The sequence below is a fragment of the Streptopelia decaocto genome, assembly GCF_964273445.1.
Source record: "Streptopelia decaocto genome assembly, chromosome: 5".
In the NCBI taxonomy this organism is placed as follows: domain Eukaryota; kingdom Metazoa; phylum Chordata; class Aves; order Columbiformes; family Columbidae; genus Streptopelia; species Streptopelia decaocto.
In genome coordinates, this window is record NC_138659.1 from 56,873,726 (window position 1) to 56,895,003 (window position 21,278).

The 21,278-nt window shown below is 35.8% G+C and overlaps 1 protein-coding gene across 2 annotated transcripts in view; it reads right to left on the reverse strand.

The window, feature by feature from the left end:
• The window catches only part of LOC309440615 (adhesion G protein-coupled receptor A3-like), a 274,291-nt gene that overhangs the window by 217,765 nt on the left and 35,248 nt on the right, over window positions 1-21,278 (reverse strand). For both annotated transcript variants that reach the window (XM_082054477.1, XM_082054476.1), the window contains exon 2: window positions 15,360-15,431. In XM_082054477.1, the coding sequence (XP_081910603.1) occupies window positions 15,360-15,431 (72 nt within the window). The remainder of the gene's footprint in view (window positions 1-15,359; window positions 15,432-21,278) is intronic.

Below are 21,278 nucleotides of genomic sequence, written 5' to 3' on the forward strand. Positions count from 1 at the left end.
ATCAGAAAAGCCTTGGTTTCTGAAAATTTTCTTTATTTCATGGATGCCTGATTGTCGCTCACAAAGAAGTGTACACGTTGTTTACCCTTCCCAGTTATTCCCAGCGTTAAGTTTTGTGTAAACCTAATTAATGAAAGTAGTATCTACATCTGCTTTTATGTGAGACTAACTTATCAGGAGAACTGGGCAATCAATGGGATTTCTTCATAGTGTACCACCAGTGACTTCCAGTAGAGTATACTAAAGCAAGAGATTTACAACCTCTGAAACATGCAAGCATTAAAATAAATAAATAAAAAGCACACAGCTAATGCTCTACAGTCCATTAAAAATGCATGTTTTAGTCCATTGAACCTTAACCTCAGTAAGGCACATCAAGTATTTAAATAAATGAATTTGCTAGGTTCATTTAGCAAAGGAAAGTGTGGCACATCACGTGTTAGCATCTTGCCCAAGTCAAAGCAATATCAGCGACAATTACATGCCTATACCAGCTTTTGCATACGTTGGCATGAGTCCAGGGTCCTGTAGAGTTCACGCTCTGGTTGCTGGCAAATGCTCAACTTCATGTGTCCACTACACATCCTTCATAAACTATGGTTCTATATTCTTTGTAGACATCAGTCAGAGAGATGGTTTCACTTCTCAGCCTGCACCTATCTTTTTTCTTAAAATGCTTGCTATCGAAATGGCTGCTCAGTGGCACACCAGCTATGTTTTCTGAAGAAACATGGGCTGTTCCTGTGAAAAAGAGTGTTGCCTTAGGGAACGGCATCTCCGTAACACAGAGGTGTGGAAAGCTGCAAGAGCTACTGAGGGGCATTAGGCTGAAGGTATGAAATTTGGCTTAGTTCACTTATGTGAGAATTAAACTCATTCTTTTATTGAGGATAGCCACATGTTTTCGTGCTTTACCGGATTTCTGGAGGAAATGCACCAAAAGTAAATAAGAATATAGGACTTCATGCACACTTATGGAATTGAGTAATTATACAGGTACAGACAACACGTGAAAACAAAGTACCTCTCTTGCTTTTTCAACACTGGAAAAATCAAACAGATGCAGTTATGTGAGAACACAAATACAATGCCAAAGTACAGATTTATTTTTTTTTAAACGATGCTATAGGATTCACATACTTAGGAAATCAATATTTCACCTAAAACCTGATAACTTTGGGGAATTTTCAAATGGGAGAGACCTGAAATGAGAAAACAAGACTTCAGGAAATGCATCTATTAGCAGAGTAACTCAACACAGGGGTAAGAAGACCAGAAATTTCCTTACATCAGTATAAATGAAAGAAGAAAGTCTGAATAAAGACTAACCCCTTCCAAACAGGTGCCTTCCCTTGTTCCACATGCATCCTTCACCCTTCTGCTAATATTTAGGATTTTATGATACCATTTTTCTACTTTCGTTAAATGTTTTTCCTTTCATCATCACTGCTTAACATAAATTAGGACAAGGCAAGTAGAAAAGTAGCAAATGGCTGAATGGAGAAATTATCTCAGAGACATTAGCTAAGATGAATTTTCTCCTCTTACAGTAAGAATCTGAATATGTGAGTAGATAGGTATACGAAGCCAAGGAGAAACCACTGTGCAATAGCATTTAATTTGATTTACACAAATAAACTACAAAGCAACTATCAGAGACCACTGGTCAATCACCTGAAAGCAAGGAAATTGAGAGAGAAGGCCTGTAGCAAAAGGTCTGTATTTTATCTTCCATCTCTGTGCAAATGACAGTTTGAATAAAATAGAATTAAAAAAAAAATGTTCAATTTACTGAATTCCCAGTTCTAGAGACAGCAAAAAGAAACAAACCATTCAGTAACATCAGTATTCAATTTGAAAATAAGAAAAAAAGGAGGAATCAATTCAATGCCATCAGCAGGAAGCTTTCAAGTTTCACTCTACTTCTCTACGTGACAATTTGGTCAGCAATGGTTGGCTACGCATGACTAGAGAATGTAGCTTTGCACAGACTTCCTAAGCCCTAAAATTCCAGTGAGTTTCCCAAAGATATTTACTACATGTAGATGTTCCAGAGAGGTCTTCCTTGTATTCAGCTGTAGGAGAGTTTTGCAACATGAATGTTAATCTAAGGTGAAATTGTACTTGTCTGAATATTCAATAAACTGCATTCAAATCCAATTTTTAGACTATTAAAAAACACAAACAAACAAAAACAGACAAATCTTTGCAGATAATAATTTTGCTTTTAGATACATTTCAGGCTTTGTGCCCATACATATCTTTTTAAAGATGTATACATTTTGTGGTTATTTTCATGATGTCATATTTTTGGCTTGCTTAGACAAGGAAAGTGAGCATTACACCATTGTTATAAATGTTGAACCCTAGAACAAGAAATGGATTAGTTTAAGTTAAAGAATAACAACACTATAAAATGATATGGATAAAAGTAGGCTATGAATACATTTAGATCACAGTTAAGAAAAAGCAGAAATTAAAAAAAAAAAAAAGATTGGGAGCAGCCTTCAAATTGTTCAAAATCCAGTTTGAAATTGAAACTGATACAGAAGGGGTTTTATGCATGGACAGGGCTCGCTAGAGTTAGAAATTGCATCTTGTGACATGAATTTTTGCATATCCGGACTTGAATTGTTTCTGCAAAGACCAGCAACATTTTTTTATTTCATGTCTGATGCAACAGAACACAGCTTCAGGAGCCTCCCTTGCTCCTCCCTTTTCACTGAAAAACGGCTAAGAGAGGCAACACTGGATAGTTCACGCTGGCAACCTGAACTGGTCCACTACTGAAAAAACTTCCTGTATGGGTATACCGTGCTGGCATAGTCATGGTTAAAGTAACTGTCAGCTTTGGTCTGTTAAGGATTTATTGGTTACAGTGGCAAAGACATGTAAAAAGAAAATTTTAAAAACCCCCTTGTGACCCATTACAATTTCTTCTCCACTGACACATTATAAATTTTAGGGACATTATTTTGAACTGAAGTTTCAGTGTTCTCAATGGAGTGCTGGAAAGCAATTAATGGAGTGACTAGTTTATGGTGTAGATGATGAGAGGGAGAGTTCAACAAATTTTCTTTTTATCCCTGGAAACTCAGCCTGGCTGCAACCCATCCTGGTCTTACATTCCTAAATATTTTTGTAAGTTCACATAGCTCTGTACAGTAGGAAAACTTAATACAGTACTCAAACGTCACTCAAATGGGAGAATTGTCCCCTGTGAGGCACTTGCACTTCTCAGAAATACCTAAAAGCAATTAATGGTACAAAGGGGAAAAAAGCTATCACATTCTCAACTTGGCTGCTGACACAGTACAGAAAACACTGTTTTGTTCTGAACACAATGTACTTTAAATTCCCATTTCAGCTGACAAGCATGCCTTTACAGTCTTTAAAGTAGTATTAACTTACTTTGCATTAAAAAACAAATGTGAATATTGAACATTAAAAAATGGAAAGAATACTTGGTGAAAATAAAAAATGCACCATGTGTCAGAGTGGACACTAAACATTTCCTTCATTGGCCATTAATTACAGCATCATAGCAAAAGTGTTACAGTTACAGTTGAGAGGGTAGGTTTTTTAATAAATTTGGCGGTTTTTTTCAGGTATCTGCAACTAAAATATTTTTTCCTGATTTAGCATCTTTCGTATTTTTTCATAGACAGAAATGAATTGATTTGAAGAGTTTCAAGCTGCCCCTTTGGCAGTTTTCTGGGTTATAAAAGCATGATAAAAATATTTTATTCATGCTTCAACAAGTTGCTTGCATTATGCTAACTCAAGTAGCTTATTTTTAACTCAAACTGCTTATATCTACAAGATAAAGCTCACTAACATCATGTAGAACCATTTTATTTTATTCTTTCAAGTTCATAAGCAAATAAAAACACACATTTTAATTCCAGCACAATGTTCCTCTCTGTATTCTCCTCAGCAAAACGCTTTCTAAAGTAAAGCATAGAGGAATTTTGTAATTCTTTTTTACACAGAATATGTGCATAGCTCAGACTATACAAACATCCTCTATAGCTCTCCCAGTCACTTTCTATTTCAAGGAGGCAATTTGTGTTAACACAAGACAGCTTATCATGTGCTAAGTCTGCATGCAATTTTCTCGTGAGAACAACTATTTTGTACCTACTTGACACATGCAGCACTATACTACACCCAACTAATCAATTCTGTCTATATTAAGAAGTGGGGAAAAAACTGTCCACAGCTGTTATATTACATCAGCTTTCCTAACTACTTCAGACAACTCATTTTGGGGATTTTTTTAAACTAAATTGGCATAAAACATCGCACTTCTTTCTATTTCTTTTCAAGTACTTTTTTTTTTTTTTTTTTAACCTTCTCAGAGATCATGGGGAAGTGCAAGGGTCAGAGAACAAGCTCTGGTTTCTGCAGGCATCCCCACAAGTTTTGAGGGCAACAAGCTCCCAGGGCCATTGGGTACCCTCAAAGGATTTATGGAGTAGCATGACATGAATGTGTAATAGCATGTTTTCACCAGAGACCTCAGATGCTTGTCTATACACAGGAACTTTCGGGTGAGTAACTTATGTATATTTGTGTTTTCTTATAAGTAAGCAAACGATAAATGACACACACATACAAAAAGGTATTAGTAGGCCCCAGAAAACTCTCTGGAAGGGAAGGATGGAGTTTGGAGCTTTTCTTCTGATACTGACTTTTCCCTGAGCACACCATGACATTAAGGAGATGTTCCTATTCAGAACCTGAGGTCCAGATACTACCAGATGAGGCATCAAACCTTGGTCTTCTCAAGTGCAAACATGCTAAAGATCACATTGCATATGAACAGAGAATATACTATAATATTTCTTGGAGTTTGAAAACATTATTCCCTCAATAATCTACAGCTGAGAGATCAAAACCACAAAATACTGAACACAAGGACCCTACTATCAACTTACCTCACAGCTCACTTTGCAAGATTATCTCAGTTATCGATCAAGTAACAGTAATTTTTATCAACTTGGCTTCCCAGCATGCTGCTCTAACTTCATACAAACTGCCTTTAAACAACATTTCTGCTTTTCCTACCTCTCCAGCCAGTCTGCCATTTCTTTATAGAAGAATTATACAGCTTGCATCAGTCTGAAGTGGTATAGTTCAGCTTTATCATTCTAAAAAGACTCTATTGTGCAAATACAAAACAGTCGAAATGAAATACTGACATCTATGACAAACATGCTCCTGAAAATTCTGTGTCCTCACAAAATGTTTTTATTTAGTCATGCTAGAATCACCAACAGAAATCTGTTTTGTTGGGGGAAAAAATGCAAACAGTTACACTCAAAAGTATAGCAATGAACCTGGCAAACCAATGACATCTTAAATATCTTTTCTATACCACATACAACAAGCAGCTGTCCATTTTGTGCCTAAGCTGAAACCAGTTTCATGCCAGAACTGGAGGAATGTAATCTCACACTAGAATGGCATAAATGCCCATGATGCCAACAAGCAGTGCTTCCGCTGGCAAGTCTTACAACTCACTATGAAGCATGGATTTAAGAGAAAATACATGGCCTGGTAGCCTGGTAAACCATGTTGTGTCTATCACAGGGGAAAAAAAAAGCTACCACAAGAACCAAAGAAATGAATGTGGCGGTTTAGGAGGCAAACAAAAAAAAAAGGCTTACGGTAGAAAAAAAGATGGGAAACACACTTGCTTCTGGACCATATTAAAACTAGGAGATTGATTTTACTAACCTATTTATCAGAGTCAATTGCTGCTATTTTTAAACAACACTGTAATGTCCAGAAGGAAACATCCTCTCTGTTTAGAACTACTGGCTTTTTTTCGCGCCTTGTGGTGTAGCAGCTCTACATGAGTAGACATAAAAGGTATTTTCCTGTTGTCTCATCCTCTAAAATATGTGATGTCTAATAGTCTGTATTGTGCCTTTGTACTGGAAAATAACAAATGACTAGAGGAAAAAATACATTATCTTTCTGTCAGATTACATTACAAGTGCTTTGATAGCTACTTCATGCTTGTAAGACTTAGAGTACATATGCCTATTAGGGAGAGGATAAGGTAATTTTCCTTTTAACTTCTAACTCCACTGTTTCTGACAGTCACTATAACAGTACTCAGCTTTTGCATCACTGAATGAGTAACATTCATAGAATGTAATCAAAAGTTCCATTAAGGATCACAGAATTAAAACGAAAAGGGAATTTTTAATTAAGGTTGCCCAGTTTGACTTGTGACATTGATCCCTCATCTGTTTCTCCTCTTCTGGTTTCTCAAGATTTCTATGCAACAATTGCAAATTAAGTATCCTCCTCTGTGCAATTCATTAAAATACTGCCTGCGGCCAAGTAATATTTGCTTTGAAGTATATTCCACCCTGCACTCCTTTTATATGAGGACCAACAGTCCAGTTTTCTGCTCTATGATGTTTTCAAAGCATTCTTCAGGTTTGGTTTTGAAAATACTTGTACATATATTGGTTGTAATTATAGTATTACATATAAAATTCCCTATTTACACAGCACCTTTATGGATTAAGTACCTTTAAGTAAAAGGCATAGTAGATAAAAAGCTGTATTTTTAATTGAGTACAATGACTTAAATGTAGCATCTTCCACGACTGGATGATGGCAAAAGAAATCAGTCAATAAATAAATACTGTCAAGCAATAAAGTTGTCTAACTTAAGCTGTCAGTTGGAAATTTATCCACTATGACTAAGATAATTTTAGTTAATTAAGGTGATAGGGGAAATTTCTCATTACAACCTTACATTTTATTGGTTTTAAATAAATAATTCTGTATTTTTGCATGATTTACAAGTAATAATTCCAGTATTTTAAATGTTAATGAGGAATCCATGTTTGATGCTAAAAGAAAATATCTTCAAAGTGAGAAACTGATGATATTCTGGTACTACAATGATCATTTTTGTATCTCCTTCCAGTCTGATGTCAGACTCCTACAAATTTCAACAATCGATGCCATTATAATTATAAGATATTTGAACACTTTCATAGAAACTGGATTTTATGGTACTAACTGGATTTTATAGAAAAAAAAAAATTTTGACATGTATTGAATTATTTAGCAATAATTCATTTAAATGTTACAACTTCATTGACAGATACACAAAGTTAAATATTTAAAGAACACATTTGAGTAGACAGCTCTACCTTCTGCCTGTATCATAATAAACATGACATTGGTATTATTGAGTAACATGACCAAAATTATCATAATGGCAGAGGACCAAGCACCAAAGAGAGGCAAATTTCCAGAGCTTCCAGGCTGTTACCACCACAAAGGAAGACTGGTGGCAGCAGATGTGGAAGGAACCCCAGGATGGGTAAGAAATTGGGTCCTGACCCAGAGATATGGTACAAGCCCAGACAAAAATACATTTCAGTGGCTAATCACGGCATTCATAATCAATGAAAAAATGATATAGCTAAGCAGCTGTGTGTATTAAGTTCTGAAACATACAGCCCAATTGTCTAGTTTATCACTCATTTTTGTGGTAGAAATTTTTTCTCTCCATGCTTCAGGATGTGCCTTAACAAAATACTAATTTCACAAAAAGATATTATTGTTTTAAGTGATAAAGAACTATTATCTGGGTAAATCTTTTCTTCCCTCTTTCTGATCTGTCTGCTGCTTGATACATGCCTTTTTTTTCCCATTCCTGTATTTGTAAGGATCTTTATTTCTTTAGTATCTCCAACCCTTCAAACCTGTTATTTGCAATAGAATCATAGAATCACAGAACAGTTTGGACTGGAAGGGACCTTCAAAGGTCATTCAGTCCAACCTTCTGCAATAAGCAGGGACATCTTCAACTAGATCAGGTTGCTCAGAGCCCCATCCAGCCTGTTCTTGAATCTTCCCAGGGATGGGGCATCTACCACCCGTTCCAGTGTTTCACCACTTCCATTGTAGAAAATTTCTTATATATATATATAGTCTAAATCTCCCTTGTTTTAGTTTAAAACCATTACCTCCTGCCCTATTGCAACAGGCCCTACTGAAAAGTCTGTTCCCATCTTTCTTATAAGCTCGCTTTAAGTACTGAAAGGCTGCAATAAGGCCTCCCCGGAGCCTTCTCTTCTCCGGGCTGAACCCCAGCTCTCTCAGCCTTTCTTCACAGAAGAGTTGTTCCAACAGGTCCATGTCTTTCTTGTACTGAGGGCTCCAGAGCTGGGTGCAGTACTCTGAGTGGGGTCTCACCAGAGTGGAGTAGAGGGGCAGAATCATAGGATAGTTTGGGTTGCAAGGGACCTTCAAAGGTCATCTAGTTTGACACGCCTGCAATGAGCAGGGACACCTTCAACTAGATCAGGTTGCTCAAGAATCACCTCCCTTGACCAGGATACAGTTGGATTCCTGGGCTGCAAGCACACATTGCCAGGTCATGTCCAGCTTTTCATCCACTAGTACCTCCAAGTCCTTCTCTGCAAGGCTGCTCTCAATCCACTCATCCCCCAGCCTGTATTGATACCAGGGGTTACCCAAACCCACGTGAAAGACCTTACACTTGGCCTTGTTGAACTTTATGAGGTTCACACAGACCCACTTCCTGAGTCTGTCCAGGTCCCTTGGGATGGCACCTCATCCCTCAGGCATGCCAACCACACCACTCAGCTTTGTGACATCTGCAAACTTGCTGAGGGTGCATTTGATCTCACTATCTATGTCACTGCTGAAGATATTATACAGATGTCTCTGTTTAGACAATAGATGGTTCTCTGGAAGAACAGTTAATTTCAGTAATTCATGAATTTTCAGAGCTTTCCTTTTTAAGCTCAATATTTATAATTGCCTTAGTACTGAATATATTGCAGGCAAGCATACTTAACACCAATTAAAAACTTTCAGTTGTATTAGCTGCTTCTAGAAGTGGCAAAGGGAACTATCCTGCTTCACACAAACACTAGCATCATTGTAATTAGAAAGAGAATCTCTTAATCTGACACTGAAACTAAAAGGGTAACTCAAAGTTCAATGAGCACCAAGAGGAATATGAATTGTTTTCAGTCTAGTTTAGTGTGCATGCACTCCAGCAGAAAAATGATTCCGCATGGCTATTCCCATCCTTCCTCACCTACTGGAATATGCTCAACCACTTCAAACAGTACTGCTGCATAATGAGTTTTTTTGTAAACAATTACAACAAGCCAACACAGTAAGAGATTTAACATGAAAAATTTATTAGATTTCCCCAAGACTCCTAGACAAGGAAAGATAATGGTTGGAGCACTTGTATTTTTGCTCTTTTTATATATTTGAGGTGCAATTAAACAAATAACTCATTTGTTATCATTAGCAGCTAGATCTAGACAATTTACTAAATACAAGAAAAAGTGGCAGTAAAACTTTAGATGCTTAAAAGGAACTTGTACTGATTTTGCTTCCTCCATATATCTGCAAATAAAATTAACAAAAAAAAAAAAAAAGAAGAAGAAGATAAAACCAAACAGTTTCAGTCATGCCATGAGTACTTACACAACAGACAGCTCTAAGAAACAGATTTTAAAATTGCCCTTTCCCTAAGTAACATCAGAGCATTTACTTAAACACGACTATGTGGCATTTGAGATGTATTAATGTGGTCATTTCAGGTCTCCAAGATTATGAATTTGTTTTCTGTTGTAAGTACTTGCATGATGTTAGAGGCATTAAAAAAAAAACGTTGTACAATTGGATCCTGGCTGTCAGTCCAAAATGTTATTGGTTTATAATAGCTAATATTTTTCTATTTCTAAAACAATCCAAAAAAGGTGAGTAATTCTAAATTTCATTTATAAAGTTTCTAACTTTGAAGACACATATTTGTTGAAAATACAATTGCTTAACAATTTCAAGCATACTTCCAATCCTACACACTGCTGAAGAAGAACACCTCTGTTTCTTCATGTGTGTGCACATGCACATTTCAAAAGTATAGGCAAGAAAATAAATGAAAAGGCCAGCAATGTAAAGAATGCAAATTGCATGTTTAAAGAAGGACATCAGTATATCAAAACATAAAACCTTTGTGTTTTACCCTTTCATCACTTGAGTTTTGCTAAAGAACATCTAAATACCATATTTTTATACTAGCTGTTTAACAACATGTTTTTTTCTATGGTCTAATTTGTTTTACTTGCCTTTCCTGCCCTTTCATTCCCTTAAGTTAATGTGTTATTACTTCAATTGCACAGCACAATATATAGTTGCAGAATGCCATACTGAAAGTAGGTTTTATGCAATCTTATTGAGTAATAACTGGGGACAACATGTGACTGCATAGCACTGCCACACAGTTGGTAACTTTACAATACAGCAATACTTTAAAGTACACACGATCTAAATGAGACCTGGTCAAGTAAGACTGATCGATACAGCTAAAAAAAATAAAAATAAATTTAATGCTAAATTGTTACTAATACTTCAATATTAGTTTTCTTTGTCTAGAAACATGTCTATGAATGTTGGGAAAATATAACAGCAAGTTTCTGTAAAAACAGTTACTGCTGAAGTATTAGTGCCTGGCATGGTTTTCTTCTGGGTCAACTGTGAAAAATATGTGTAATCTTACTTAGTGATCTTTCATCCTGATTTCCCAAGGAAATACTGCTTATGCAATCACAGTCTGTTTGTGTATGTTTCCTTATTTTAATTTGCTGGTTCCCTCCAAATAGCTTCTGAACCCGTTTCAGCCACAGGGGACAAAGGAGCAGCAGTCTCAGAGGTAATTATGCTCCTATAAACTTAATGAAAAAGTACATTTGGTTATGAAACAGAGAGAGAAAGAGAGAGAGACTTAATACACCCACTTCAGAAAATGCCAAGCACAAGATCAACCCCATTAAGCATCAGGAAGCCAATAGCAGAGAAGCCACCACAACCAATTGCCCCCAGCTAAAGGTAACATGGGGAATTGTTGCAGGACACAGGCTATCCAGGCAATTGTGATGCAATGGTTGTTGTGGAGGGTAAGAAAATTAGTAGTGTGGATAATGGCTCAGTTACATACTGTTTTGTGCCACCTGACATCAGGATGAGGGTATAAGATTTAGCTTCCTAGTCTAGATCTCGACGTTGGGTCCTGCACAGCTAGAGCACCTGGCCCAACAACCTCAGTCCTTGTCTCCAGAAGTATCATGTGGACTATGGCTGGTCAAATATTCTCAAGCATAAAAAGACTTGCCACAACTATTACTAATAGTATTATTCTGCTGCACACTGTTCAGAGCAGGGTCCATACCACATATTACCATGATAGTGTATCCACTAGCAAGCTGTTAATCTGCATTAGCTGCCGTAGTTCCTTGGGTAATAGTAATGGTTAACCCCACTGCCCATAAATTAAAAATAAACAGATCAATAACAATACTTTTAAAAAATCAAAGTGTAAGTCACAGGTTTTTCTATTTAATATATAACTATACTATCAAATTATATAGACTTTTTTTTTTTTTCAGTTGTTCAGATCCTCCAAATCACTATTTTAACTAAATGAAAGCCTCTGGATTGCTGATACTTGAAAAGACTAGCTCACCATCTCATGGCTTTGAAAGCCCACTTTGACTTTCTGTTATGGTACTCAGAGCATATGAAAAACTTCTTTAAATGTCTACAGTAACATGCTCAGATCAATGAATCTCCCAAAAAGACACGACATTGATTACAGACAGGGAAGGCACTGGAACTGAAACCATTACAAGCTGTCAAGTCTTTGCCCCAGGCTTCAGATCCAAACTGAACTCCCAGCCTCCTGAATATGAAGCTGTCTCAACGAGGTGTATCACAGAAATGGGTTCAAGGTGCCCTCTTTAATTTGTAGAATTTGTGGTCTGTCGATGTCTTCCAGTTAAGTTCCATAAAGCTCTTCATATTTTAACAGTTTCTTTATCATACTTGATACAAAAAAGTTTATTTATTTTCTTACCTACACTTCTGATTTTATTCCAAATCAAGGCTTATATAACTGAGCATCAAACAAAACCCAGGTTTAAAGAAAGTTTTTATTCTCACATGATATTTCAGTAAGGATATTAACTTCTTAATGCCTCTTGTTAGTACTGCAAAGTAAGGCAAGTAGTGCAGAGGTGCATCATGATCCAGATGTCATAACACATTTGTGAGTCAGCCTTTCCAAACCAGCACAAGGCAGCAATTCTTAGTTTCTGAAAACCCAAACTAAGTGGAGAGAGAATGCCACCTCTGCAGGTCACTCATCAGTCACTGTTCACACATACACAAAATAAAGAAAAAGCACCTTTTGTGAGACAGTGTTTTTCAAAGCACTTTTGCAAACTGCCCAGAAAAAACAATATTCCATAAATGTATTTTGATCACTGTTGCTTATATTTTCTTACAGACATTATTAAATGTTTCATTTTTCATATTAATAAAGTATTAGTAGGTACAGGATTATCTTTCTATTACTAAAAGGGAAATAACTGTGTCCTCAAACATGTTTTTCCCTGGCTAGCTGGTTGTATTCCTAAAAACCTAGTATCAGATTTCCTTTTATAGCAGTAACACAATTTAAGACAATCTGAAATAGAAACCTTGTACTACTCATGCTATGGCTGACAAAAAAATGCAATTTTCTGAGAAGTCTGCAGAAACAAATACAAACCAGTTCAAACTATTTTTTTTTTAAATGCATTTCATGCGTAATATAAGAGTCCTACAATAATAATAGCTTTAGAGAAATTGATTCTATCTTACTCTTAGAATGGACAGTTAAGGGGCAAACAACCTATGTTTCTCGGTTTGTTTGCTTAAAGTTACGTAAAATGAGAAGTCCTAGTTTGAAAGAACTGCTCAGTGAGTCCTCTTGCTTGGGTAACACACTGTTGAGAAATCACCAGACCTTGGGATTACTGACACTTCCGTAATCCAATTCCTGTTGTGACAAGCATTGAAAAACAAAATAAGGGGAAAGTTGTCACTAGGTTACTGGAATAGGGCTTCAAACTGTTCTCTGCTCAAAAAGAGGTTTTGAGCACTCCATGATAAGAAAGAGTCAAAACATACAAGTTACTTGGTTCCATCTGAAACGTTACTTCTCCTCTAAAGTTTTCAAGTTTGAGATTGAATGACTTCATTTTCCACAGAAGATAACACTCTTCTGGCTCATGATGTCACAGTAATCACAAAAGAATTACAGACACACATGATTCTCATCTCTATGGCATTTGCATTACTGATTTTTTATTCTGAACAGGACCACAAGAAGTGCAAAGCCAAATTAAATTAGTAATCCTTAACTCCAGCACATTTGCATTTCTAAGCACCTGATCTCATAAACATAACGTTATCTTAAAGTAAGCTGGATTTTCCTGCTACTGTACTTCATAAGATTCTCTACCTCCACTTTAAGGTAAGGAATAAAAGTTCTTATTGGTCCAGTTTGATAAGCCATGAACATAGGTCATAGTTCTCCATTTTGAGCACCTGAAATACCACTCTGAATTAGCTTGTGTGGAAAAGGCAAAGCTGGGGAAACTGTTGTCCAAGGATCAAGAGCCCTCATTCAGATATACTTCATCCACACCCGCCGCTTAAGTAGACTATTCCAACTGTTCTCATCCCTCGCAGCTGAAACTGGGGCTTTGCAGGTATTGATCAGAAGTGTGTGAGACCAGAGAACAAGAAATGCAGCATGTGAAGCAGATAAGAATGTCATCACCTGAATCATAGCCTTTGCTTCAAGGATCACTTATGGGTTTTGTATTACCACCATGGCCAAAGAGCATTATATACAGATGAGACAACACTCAGTCATTTTATCTGTAATGTTGTAAAAAATCAATGTAATAAAATCAAAAAGGTTTACATGCCAGTGACACTTGAGGCTACACACCTAGGACATATTTTGTTTGCTCACTGTTCTCAATACTGTTTGCAATGTCTTTTCAGGTTGAAATATTTCTCTAAGTAGATGGCTAATGAAGCTTTTAAAATTACATGCTCAGTATCACTCACCAATGTAAATTAAAAGAACCCAAAGGAAATGTTTTCCTCTACATCTAAACACTAATGCTTTACTTGCAGTACATTAGAATTTAATTTACTAATTTCCTTTCTTGCAATACATTTGTAATCCTATCCCCTGAATTGTTTTGTCTAAATATTTGTAAACTTCTTTATAAACCTCATATCATTGTTACACCTAGATTAAACCAGATAGTAAACAATATACAAATACTTGTTATTCCATGCTGTTTAAAATTGTCAATATTAAATAATTATTTGTTACATCTATAACTGTATGCAGAGAAAAGGTAGTATTCCTTTACAAAACTGTTCAGACAGTTAACTTTACCCTAACACTTCAAAGTGCTTAAGAGAATGCTCCAAACCTTGAAACACATTGTTTATTTTAAAATCGCAGTTGGAATATTCAAATACCACAATATCATATACTTACCCACCTTATTACACAACCATAAACAGCATGCACATCACACACATATATAGTAAACTATTAGTTAAAGTTGATTTTAATATGTAATTTTTTAAAATATGGAAACATTTATGAAACATAGAATCCATTCATGAATACAGCGGCTACTTTATATCTACAGCTCTACATAATCAAGGTATTCTTGCAAAGCAATATAAAAATAATTTAGCTTAAGCTGTGAGAGATATTGTAAGATAGGCATGATATAATTACTCATTTCAGATGCACTGGCAAAGTTGCCAATAGATATTAAAACCAGTCTTTTAGACTTGCTCATATAATTATTCTCAAATGAGTGACTTACATATAAAGTAGTGGTTTACAGTATAGCTGTTACTGCTTATTTGTTCCAAAGTTTTCAAATGTTTTCTACCTAACTCATTTGTTGCTCCAGAGCATCTCTTCTCCGCTCCAAATATTGGCTAGAAATACACACTCATGGACCTTTATCAATGTCATTGTCTGCTCCAGTGATAAACGCTGTCCAGTTTCTTTAGAATATAATTTAAATATAGAACAGATTTAAAATTAGCATAGAAATACAATGGAAGTATTGGAATCTAATGAGTTAAATAACCCCAACTACATGTCAGGTTTATTAGTGTTACCATTACATATACCAGTCTTCACTGTGATAGCATACATAGTGTAGTACAAGACTTTGACTGGATGTTTATTTTAGTTCCAAACTGATGACAGTGCTTTCCTGTATTTTCCACATCCATCCCCATTCACTGATTTTTTTGCTGTTTCTTAACTTCATGATGGCCTAGAAACTCTACCGTGCAATACGGTACATAATATCTCAACTTCATTATCTGATGCTTAGTTTCATATATAAAATAAGAAGACTTTTTAATCAAAGGTGGAACTAAGATGAACAGTTACTCACAGTCTCTCCAGGGATCTCAGTCCGAAGAAAGAGCCATTCTTCAACCATAAGATCTTGTTGTTACTCAGAATCCTACAAGAAGTCAGGAAAGAATTTGGTTAATAGAACATGATAATTCCACCGATTAAAAACATGTAATTATAGTAAATGACTGCTCTGTAAAATACTAATCAGTAAATTCTCTGCTTCATTTGCATTTTCCCATCATAGCAGCAAATAAAGATTGCCATTTCCTGAAGTGTAGAGTTTCCTCTTTATTAAATAAAAGCACATTCAAAAAATATGTCAACAAATGAATTTTGGCTTCAACTTGAAAACTGTAACACCGATAAATGCCCAAACTTCACTAGTAAATTCTAATTTACCACTGGCAAAGTATTTGTTGGGCTTCCCGGTCAGCAAAAAGGCTGAGGAAGCAAGGGGAAAACTGTTCCAGCAGATCAGAGGACAATACAGTCACTTTGCAGTGGTTGCTATAGCAAGGATGTACAAAGAATGATACCATACGTGGCTGACAGATACAGAGCAAATATTTAATTTTCTATAGGACAGACAAACAGAAAACCACCCCTTTACTGCAAAAACAGACTAGTCCGAAAATGTTTTCCTATTGCAACCTCTGCATAATAGAAATTCAGTAATTAAACTGTGCCTGGCTCATCAAGTGCCACTGCTATCGAGTACACATGTAAACTGGTCCTGCATACAAGCTGTTGAAAAAGTTGTCTAGTCTTCCTCTCCATGTTAAACTACTATCCATGTCACTAGTGGCTCTTAGTAGTTTAGGGATTTTTCATCACTATATTTTACCAGCTATTTCAGAAGCAATACAAGATGAACATTTACTCATTTTGAACATGTTACTTCTTAAAAAACTTACAATATACATGAGAAATGCAATTTCTCCCAGAAGCTCCATATTTTTTTTAAACTGATCTAATGATTATGCAGTGTGCAGAAGAAATGTTTGTCTCTGAAAAAATCTAATTCCAACTGCTTGAGAAATTAGTCTTTAATATAACATTTACAAAAAATTACACTTCTCTAGCACACAAAATCTCAGTTCAAAATAAGAGACATAGCCTGCAATAAAGATAGAAACAAATAAAAAAACAAAACCCAAAATAAATTTATCCTCTTAACTAGCAAACTTGAGACTTTGTGAACTGATTATTTGCTTTTGCAAAGTTTTAAAACAATCTGTTACATGAGACTATCTTGTCTTGCTCTTAGCATGTCCCATTGTATATGAACAGTAAGTGCTTTGCCCCAGCATACACCAACTACACAAAATCTCAGGTCTAGGTGAGTTGAAATGTAACACTGACCCATAATGAAACAGAAAATAATTATTGATGTAGGAAAGTTAAAATACTGCAATGTTAGTTAGATTTGGAGATTTTTGCAAGTTATTTCTTAAATTCATCAAGAAATATGTGTAAATATATTTTGACGTGCTTTGATGGCCCACTGTCAGAGAATATGGAGAACAGAGCAGTTCAGATCTGACCTGTACATTATTACACTGTGTTGTTATTGAATACACTTGTGCAGCAACATTAACCTCACCCAGAACCAGTCAGTATAACTCCAAGTGGCAACTTGGGATCATTTGTGAACACTTACACACAGATATCTTAAAGCACATGGAAGCCTATGCTTATGACAAAAAGTAAATATACTCCAATATATGCTACCAACTAAGTAACTCCACGTCACAAGATCCTCCTTCTACTTCTCAGATTAAAAATCAAATGTATGATATTAAATATTTCTCTAATGTACCAACTCTTCACTACCATCTTAGCACTACATTTCAGCCATGACATGAAAGACTGCAACTGTTTCAATTTGTCTTATTTGTCAGATTTTCTGAACTGTTTAGGTGCCCATGCAGTGACTAAATTGGAAAATTGTTACAAAATTCTGAGTATCAAACTAGAAACATGAAACATTCTATTATTTCATTCTGTTCTTTTATTCACCTTCTCTTCTGAGGCTGCACAGAACTTGAGTCAGTGAAGAAAATATTAATTCCCAAAATTAAAACGGTCTGGGCTTGGAAAGACTAACATCATGAATTCCACTTCATATTGTGTCATTTCATTATATGCAGTGTTACAGAGAGACCATCTTTGAGGTCTATAACAATGACATTAGATATAAATATTGTATTTGGACTGTTCTGCACATCCTAATTTGCAAAGATATGTGCACTTCAGAAATTTCATCTGGCTTAGATACAAGTAGTTCTGTATTCGAAATATTTTCCTGGTACCAATTTGTTTTTCCAGCTCAGAAAAAGAGGGCAGTCTGAACTTTGCTGGCAACTCCATGAAAATGCAGCACAAGTCAGCAATACGTGGGTCTCCTACTCTCTACCTCTGAGTCTCCTTCTCTATGTCCCTAAGCACGAAGATTGAAACCAGTATCATTATTCCACATAAAACAAACTTGTAGAAATAAAAGAGAACTATCTAACTAGTAATAAATCACAAGATTAAACAGAACATTTAGTTCATAAATGGAACACTCAGTAAACACAGCTCATGTTCTGCAATTCTGCCATCTCATTTAGTCATTCACTTTTATTTTTCTGAAAGATAAACTGAGTCTTAGAAATATAACAGATACCACAAAATTAAAAAAAAAAAAAAATAGAACTTAGCTATGTAAATTTGAGTTTCTAAATGAAACCCTTCAAATCTTTACACCAGACTTTCACAGAGACTTTCATATAGGGATCACATTTCAAAAATTAAGTTTCCTCCAGGGCCTTCTCTACAGTGCCCACTAAAATTCAGGTTTTATAAACAAAGTAACATGGGTATTATAGTTAAAATATTAATCTTCTTCTGTTCAGAAACACAACTTTAGAGAATACTGGCATTCCAATAAGGTCCACGGTGTGGGGGGAGAAATCTTCTTTAACAATTAATATGAATTATCTACATTTCATTCAGCTGGTTGGTATGCTACATGGGAAGAATCCACCTGTTTTTAATCAGCTTTAGTGATGTCCAAAAACTGGCAATGAGCTGTTATCAAGAAGGATTTGGTTTGCACTGAAGACCGTTTCTGTGAGTACAATGAACAGCTGGGAAACCTAAATCACATTATTTATCATAGAGTAATGAATCACTCGTTAAACTTTTGATGTAACTCATAACATTCTTCCCTTCTGAGGACATTTGCTAGAAGGGAGGAAAGTTCTGCTTGTAATGTTCAACATACTACCTCAGACTGAGCCTTAACTACAGATGATGAAAAATCTTTTCAAGTAATCAATGTCTGGTCAAATTGTGGCTCTTACTTTTGATGCTGAAATTACACAGAATAATTTTGTATATTACTTCTTCAGAAAAGTAACAGAATGGATACAAAATGTATGATATATTGCGAAATAGTTAGGTATGTCTTTTCCCTTGAATACACCCACCTGCTTACAGGGAGATGTTGGTTCTTAGAGAACTGCAGAAATTTTGCAGGAAAACAGACACATGAAGAGCATCCTTTTCTTGTACTTACAAATGCAAAGGTTTGGTGGATAAATACAAGGGAAAAAGGTGCTATTCATGTATTTACTTTTGGATAGTTTATAACATAATCATAACTTTAAGATGCAACAGAAACTGAGTTATTTCTTTTATTAAAAGATTAAATATAGTTTAGATTTTTAAAATTAATCACCACTGTGCACCCATTATGATTAAGTATTTATCACCTTTTATTTATTCACAGCTTTTTCGCTTGTCTTTGTTTTCACACGTGCTACTGAATCACAGCAATACATATTGCTACACATTGCAACTAGGCAGCTGGTTTAAATAATTATCAGTTTCTAGCCATGTGCCAAGAATCTCACATTTTCAATATTTTATTCCAAGGAGAGAAACACTAAGAAAATGATCATACTTTATTCCCTTGAAACTTTTTTCCAAAACCAAAATTGACTTAAAATTTTACTTAAATAAATAAATAAGTGAAAGTTTCCTGGAGAAACCTTCTGAGAAGGTACTTATTTTAAAGTTTAGTTTGCAAACTGTCTTTGCACCATATATAATGATCCAAACCCCAAGTAACTGGAAGTTAAAACAGTGGTACTTTCAGCCATAGTCCTCATGGAATACTTCAACCTAAAATAGCGCTGAGGAGAAATCCACTAGATAGCACCACTCCAATGATCAGGCATATTATGATCTGTTTGCTTACTACATTGACCTTTTCAAATCTTACATCTCTGCTGCTCCTTCTCCCAAGACACTTTAGGGAGTTTACTGCAGGAAGCAGGTTCAGAAGACATTAACTCTACACATTTTTACACCAGGTTTGTCCTTTCCCAGCTCTGTGAAAGCCTCCAGCAGTATTCCTGCAGGATCTGAAGGGATATCCTTCAAACACCCTCTCCTGGCCTAGAGTGACCCCCTAAAGCATGTAATCTATACATGTAGTTTCACAATGCAAATGTACTTATCTGGTGGGCTGTGACACAGGCTGTATGTTATTTCATTCATCCTGCAGTGGAAACAAACCAACTAACCTCACATGTACACAAGGACTAGAATCATGCCAAGGAGCAGACTGACAACTGAGAAACACAGACGGTCAAAAGTCATTGCTTCCGCCCCCTCCTGGACCTTGTTCTTTAGCAGTACAGACATACCTAAAAGATGAATTGTTCTAATGGGCTACAAGCCATCTCTCTGATTTTATTTCTGGTTCTTCCATTTGAATTGAACAAGCCACAAATCACAGTTTGCTTAAATTGATGTTATTATTTTTGTGGAACCATTGAAAGTGTAAAAATACATAATCCTGCACAACAAAGTCTCATTCAAGTATAAAGCATGCACAGTATAAGACAACCTAGTGTCATATTTTAAAAAGTATAAAATAAAAAGCTCTCCATTGGAACACAAGCAAACTTCAGCTTCCTACAGTCACTCAAGCAGAGACAATCTTTTCACGATGCTTTCAAAGTTAACGGACTTGGGTTCACTTGACATTACAAATGAAACAAATTCCACATCTGAAGCTTCTTCAGTGAGACAGTTCTGCATCCCACCAGTAAAGCCTAAAGACTGTGAGCTCACACAGCAGTGCATCCACAGAGAAAGCACAACTCAGACAACCAAATCCAGGAAAGACAAGACATTTAGTTGAAGACTGCTATTTCCAAATGTATAGTGAACATATAAGGAAGTGTGACCCGTTACTGAAAAAATATGTATTTCCTCTGATAACACTCACAGGAAAATAAACAAAAAACACAAGGAAAAAAACAAAACAAAACAAAAAAACACCCAAACTTCAGGGGGAAAAAAAAAATAATAAAAACAACAGAAAAATGTCACCTGATTTTCTGCTGGACAGCCCAGGAAGTGGTTCAAACCAGACTTGACTCAGTCCTGTGTCTAGCTGACAGATAATATGAACAACCAATGTCTAGAAAATTAATCCCTCTGAAATGGTTTCTTTAAGACTCACTCATGAAGACCAGCCAAAGCACAATGAAGTACTACAGGAGACATCAACCAGGAGATCAACCATACCCACCTCTGCTGTGCTCTTCCTCTTAATTTCTGTTTGATTTTCCACCTCTCAAGTAAAAAGGTGTGTTAGATAGACATTCAGGATAAAGCTCAGATAAGATTGCACATCTGGGACCTCTGTGTTGGAGTTGTGTTATGAAATGGTTTTTCAAGTTCTGCAGTTTCTCTTACATACTAATTTCAGTTCAAGCAGAGGGTAATATCTTTTATTTTAAAGTAAAAATGTAAGTAGTAATAGTGGTTGTTTATTTTTCATGGAAGCCTAATTCCAGTTGACATGTTGCAGTTTAAGCTGTTTGTTCTCTTTACACTTGGTATGTAGTTAGATACAAAAGGAGTGTGAGCAGACATCCTAGGAAATACTTAA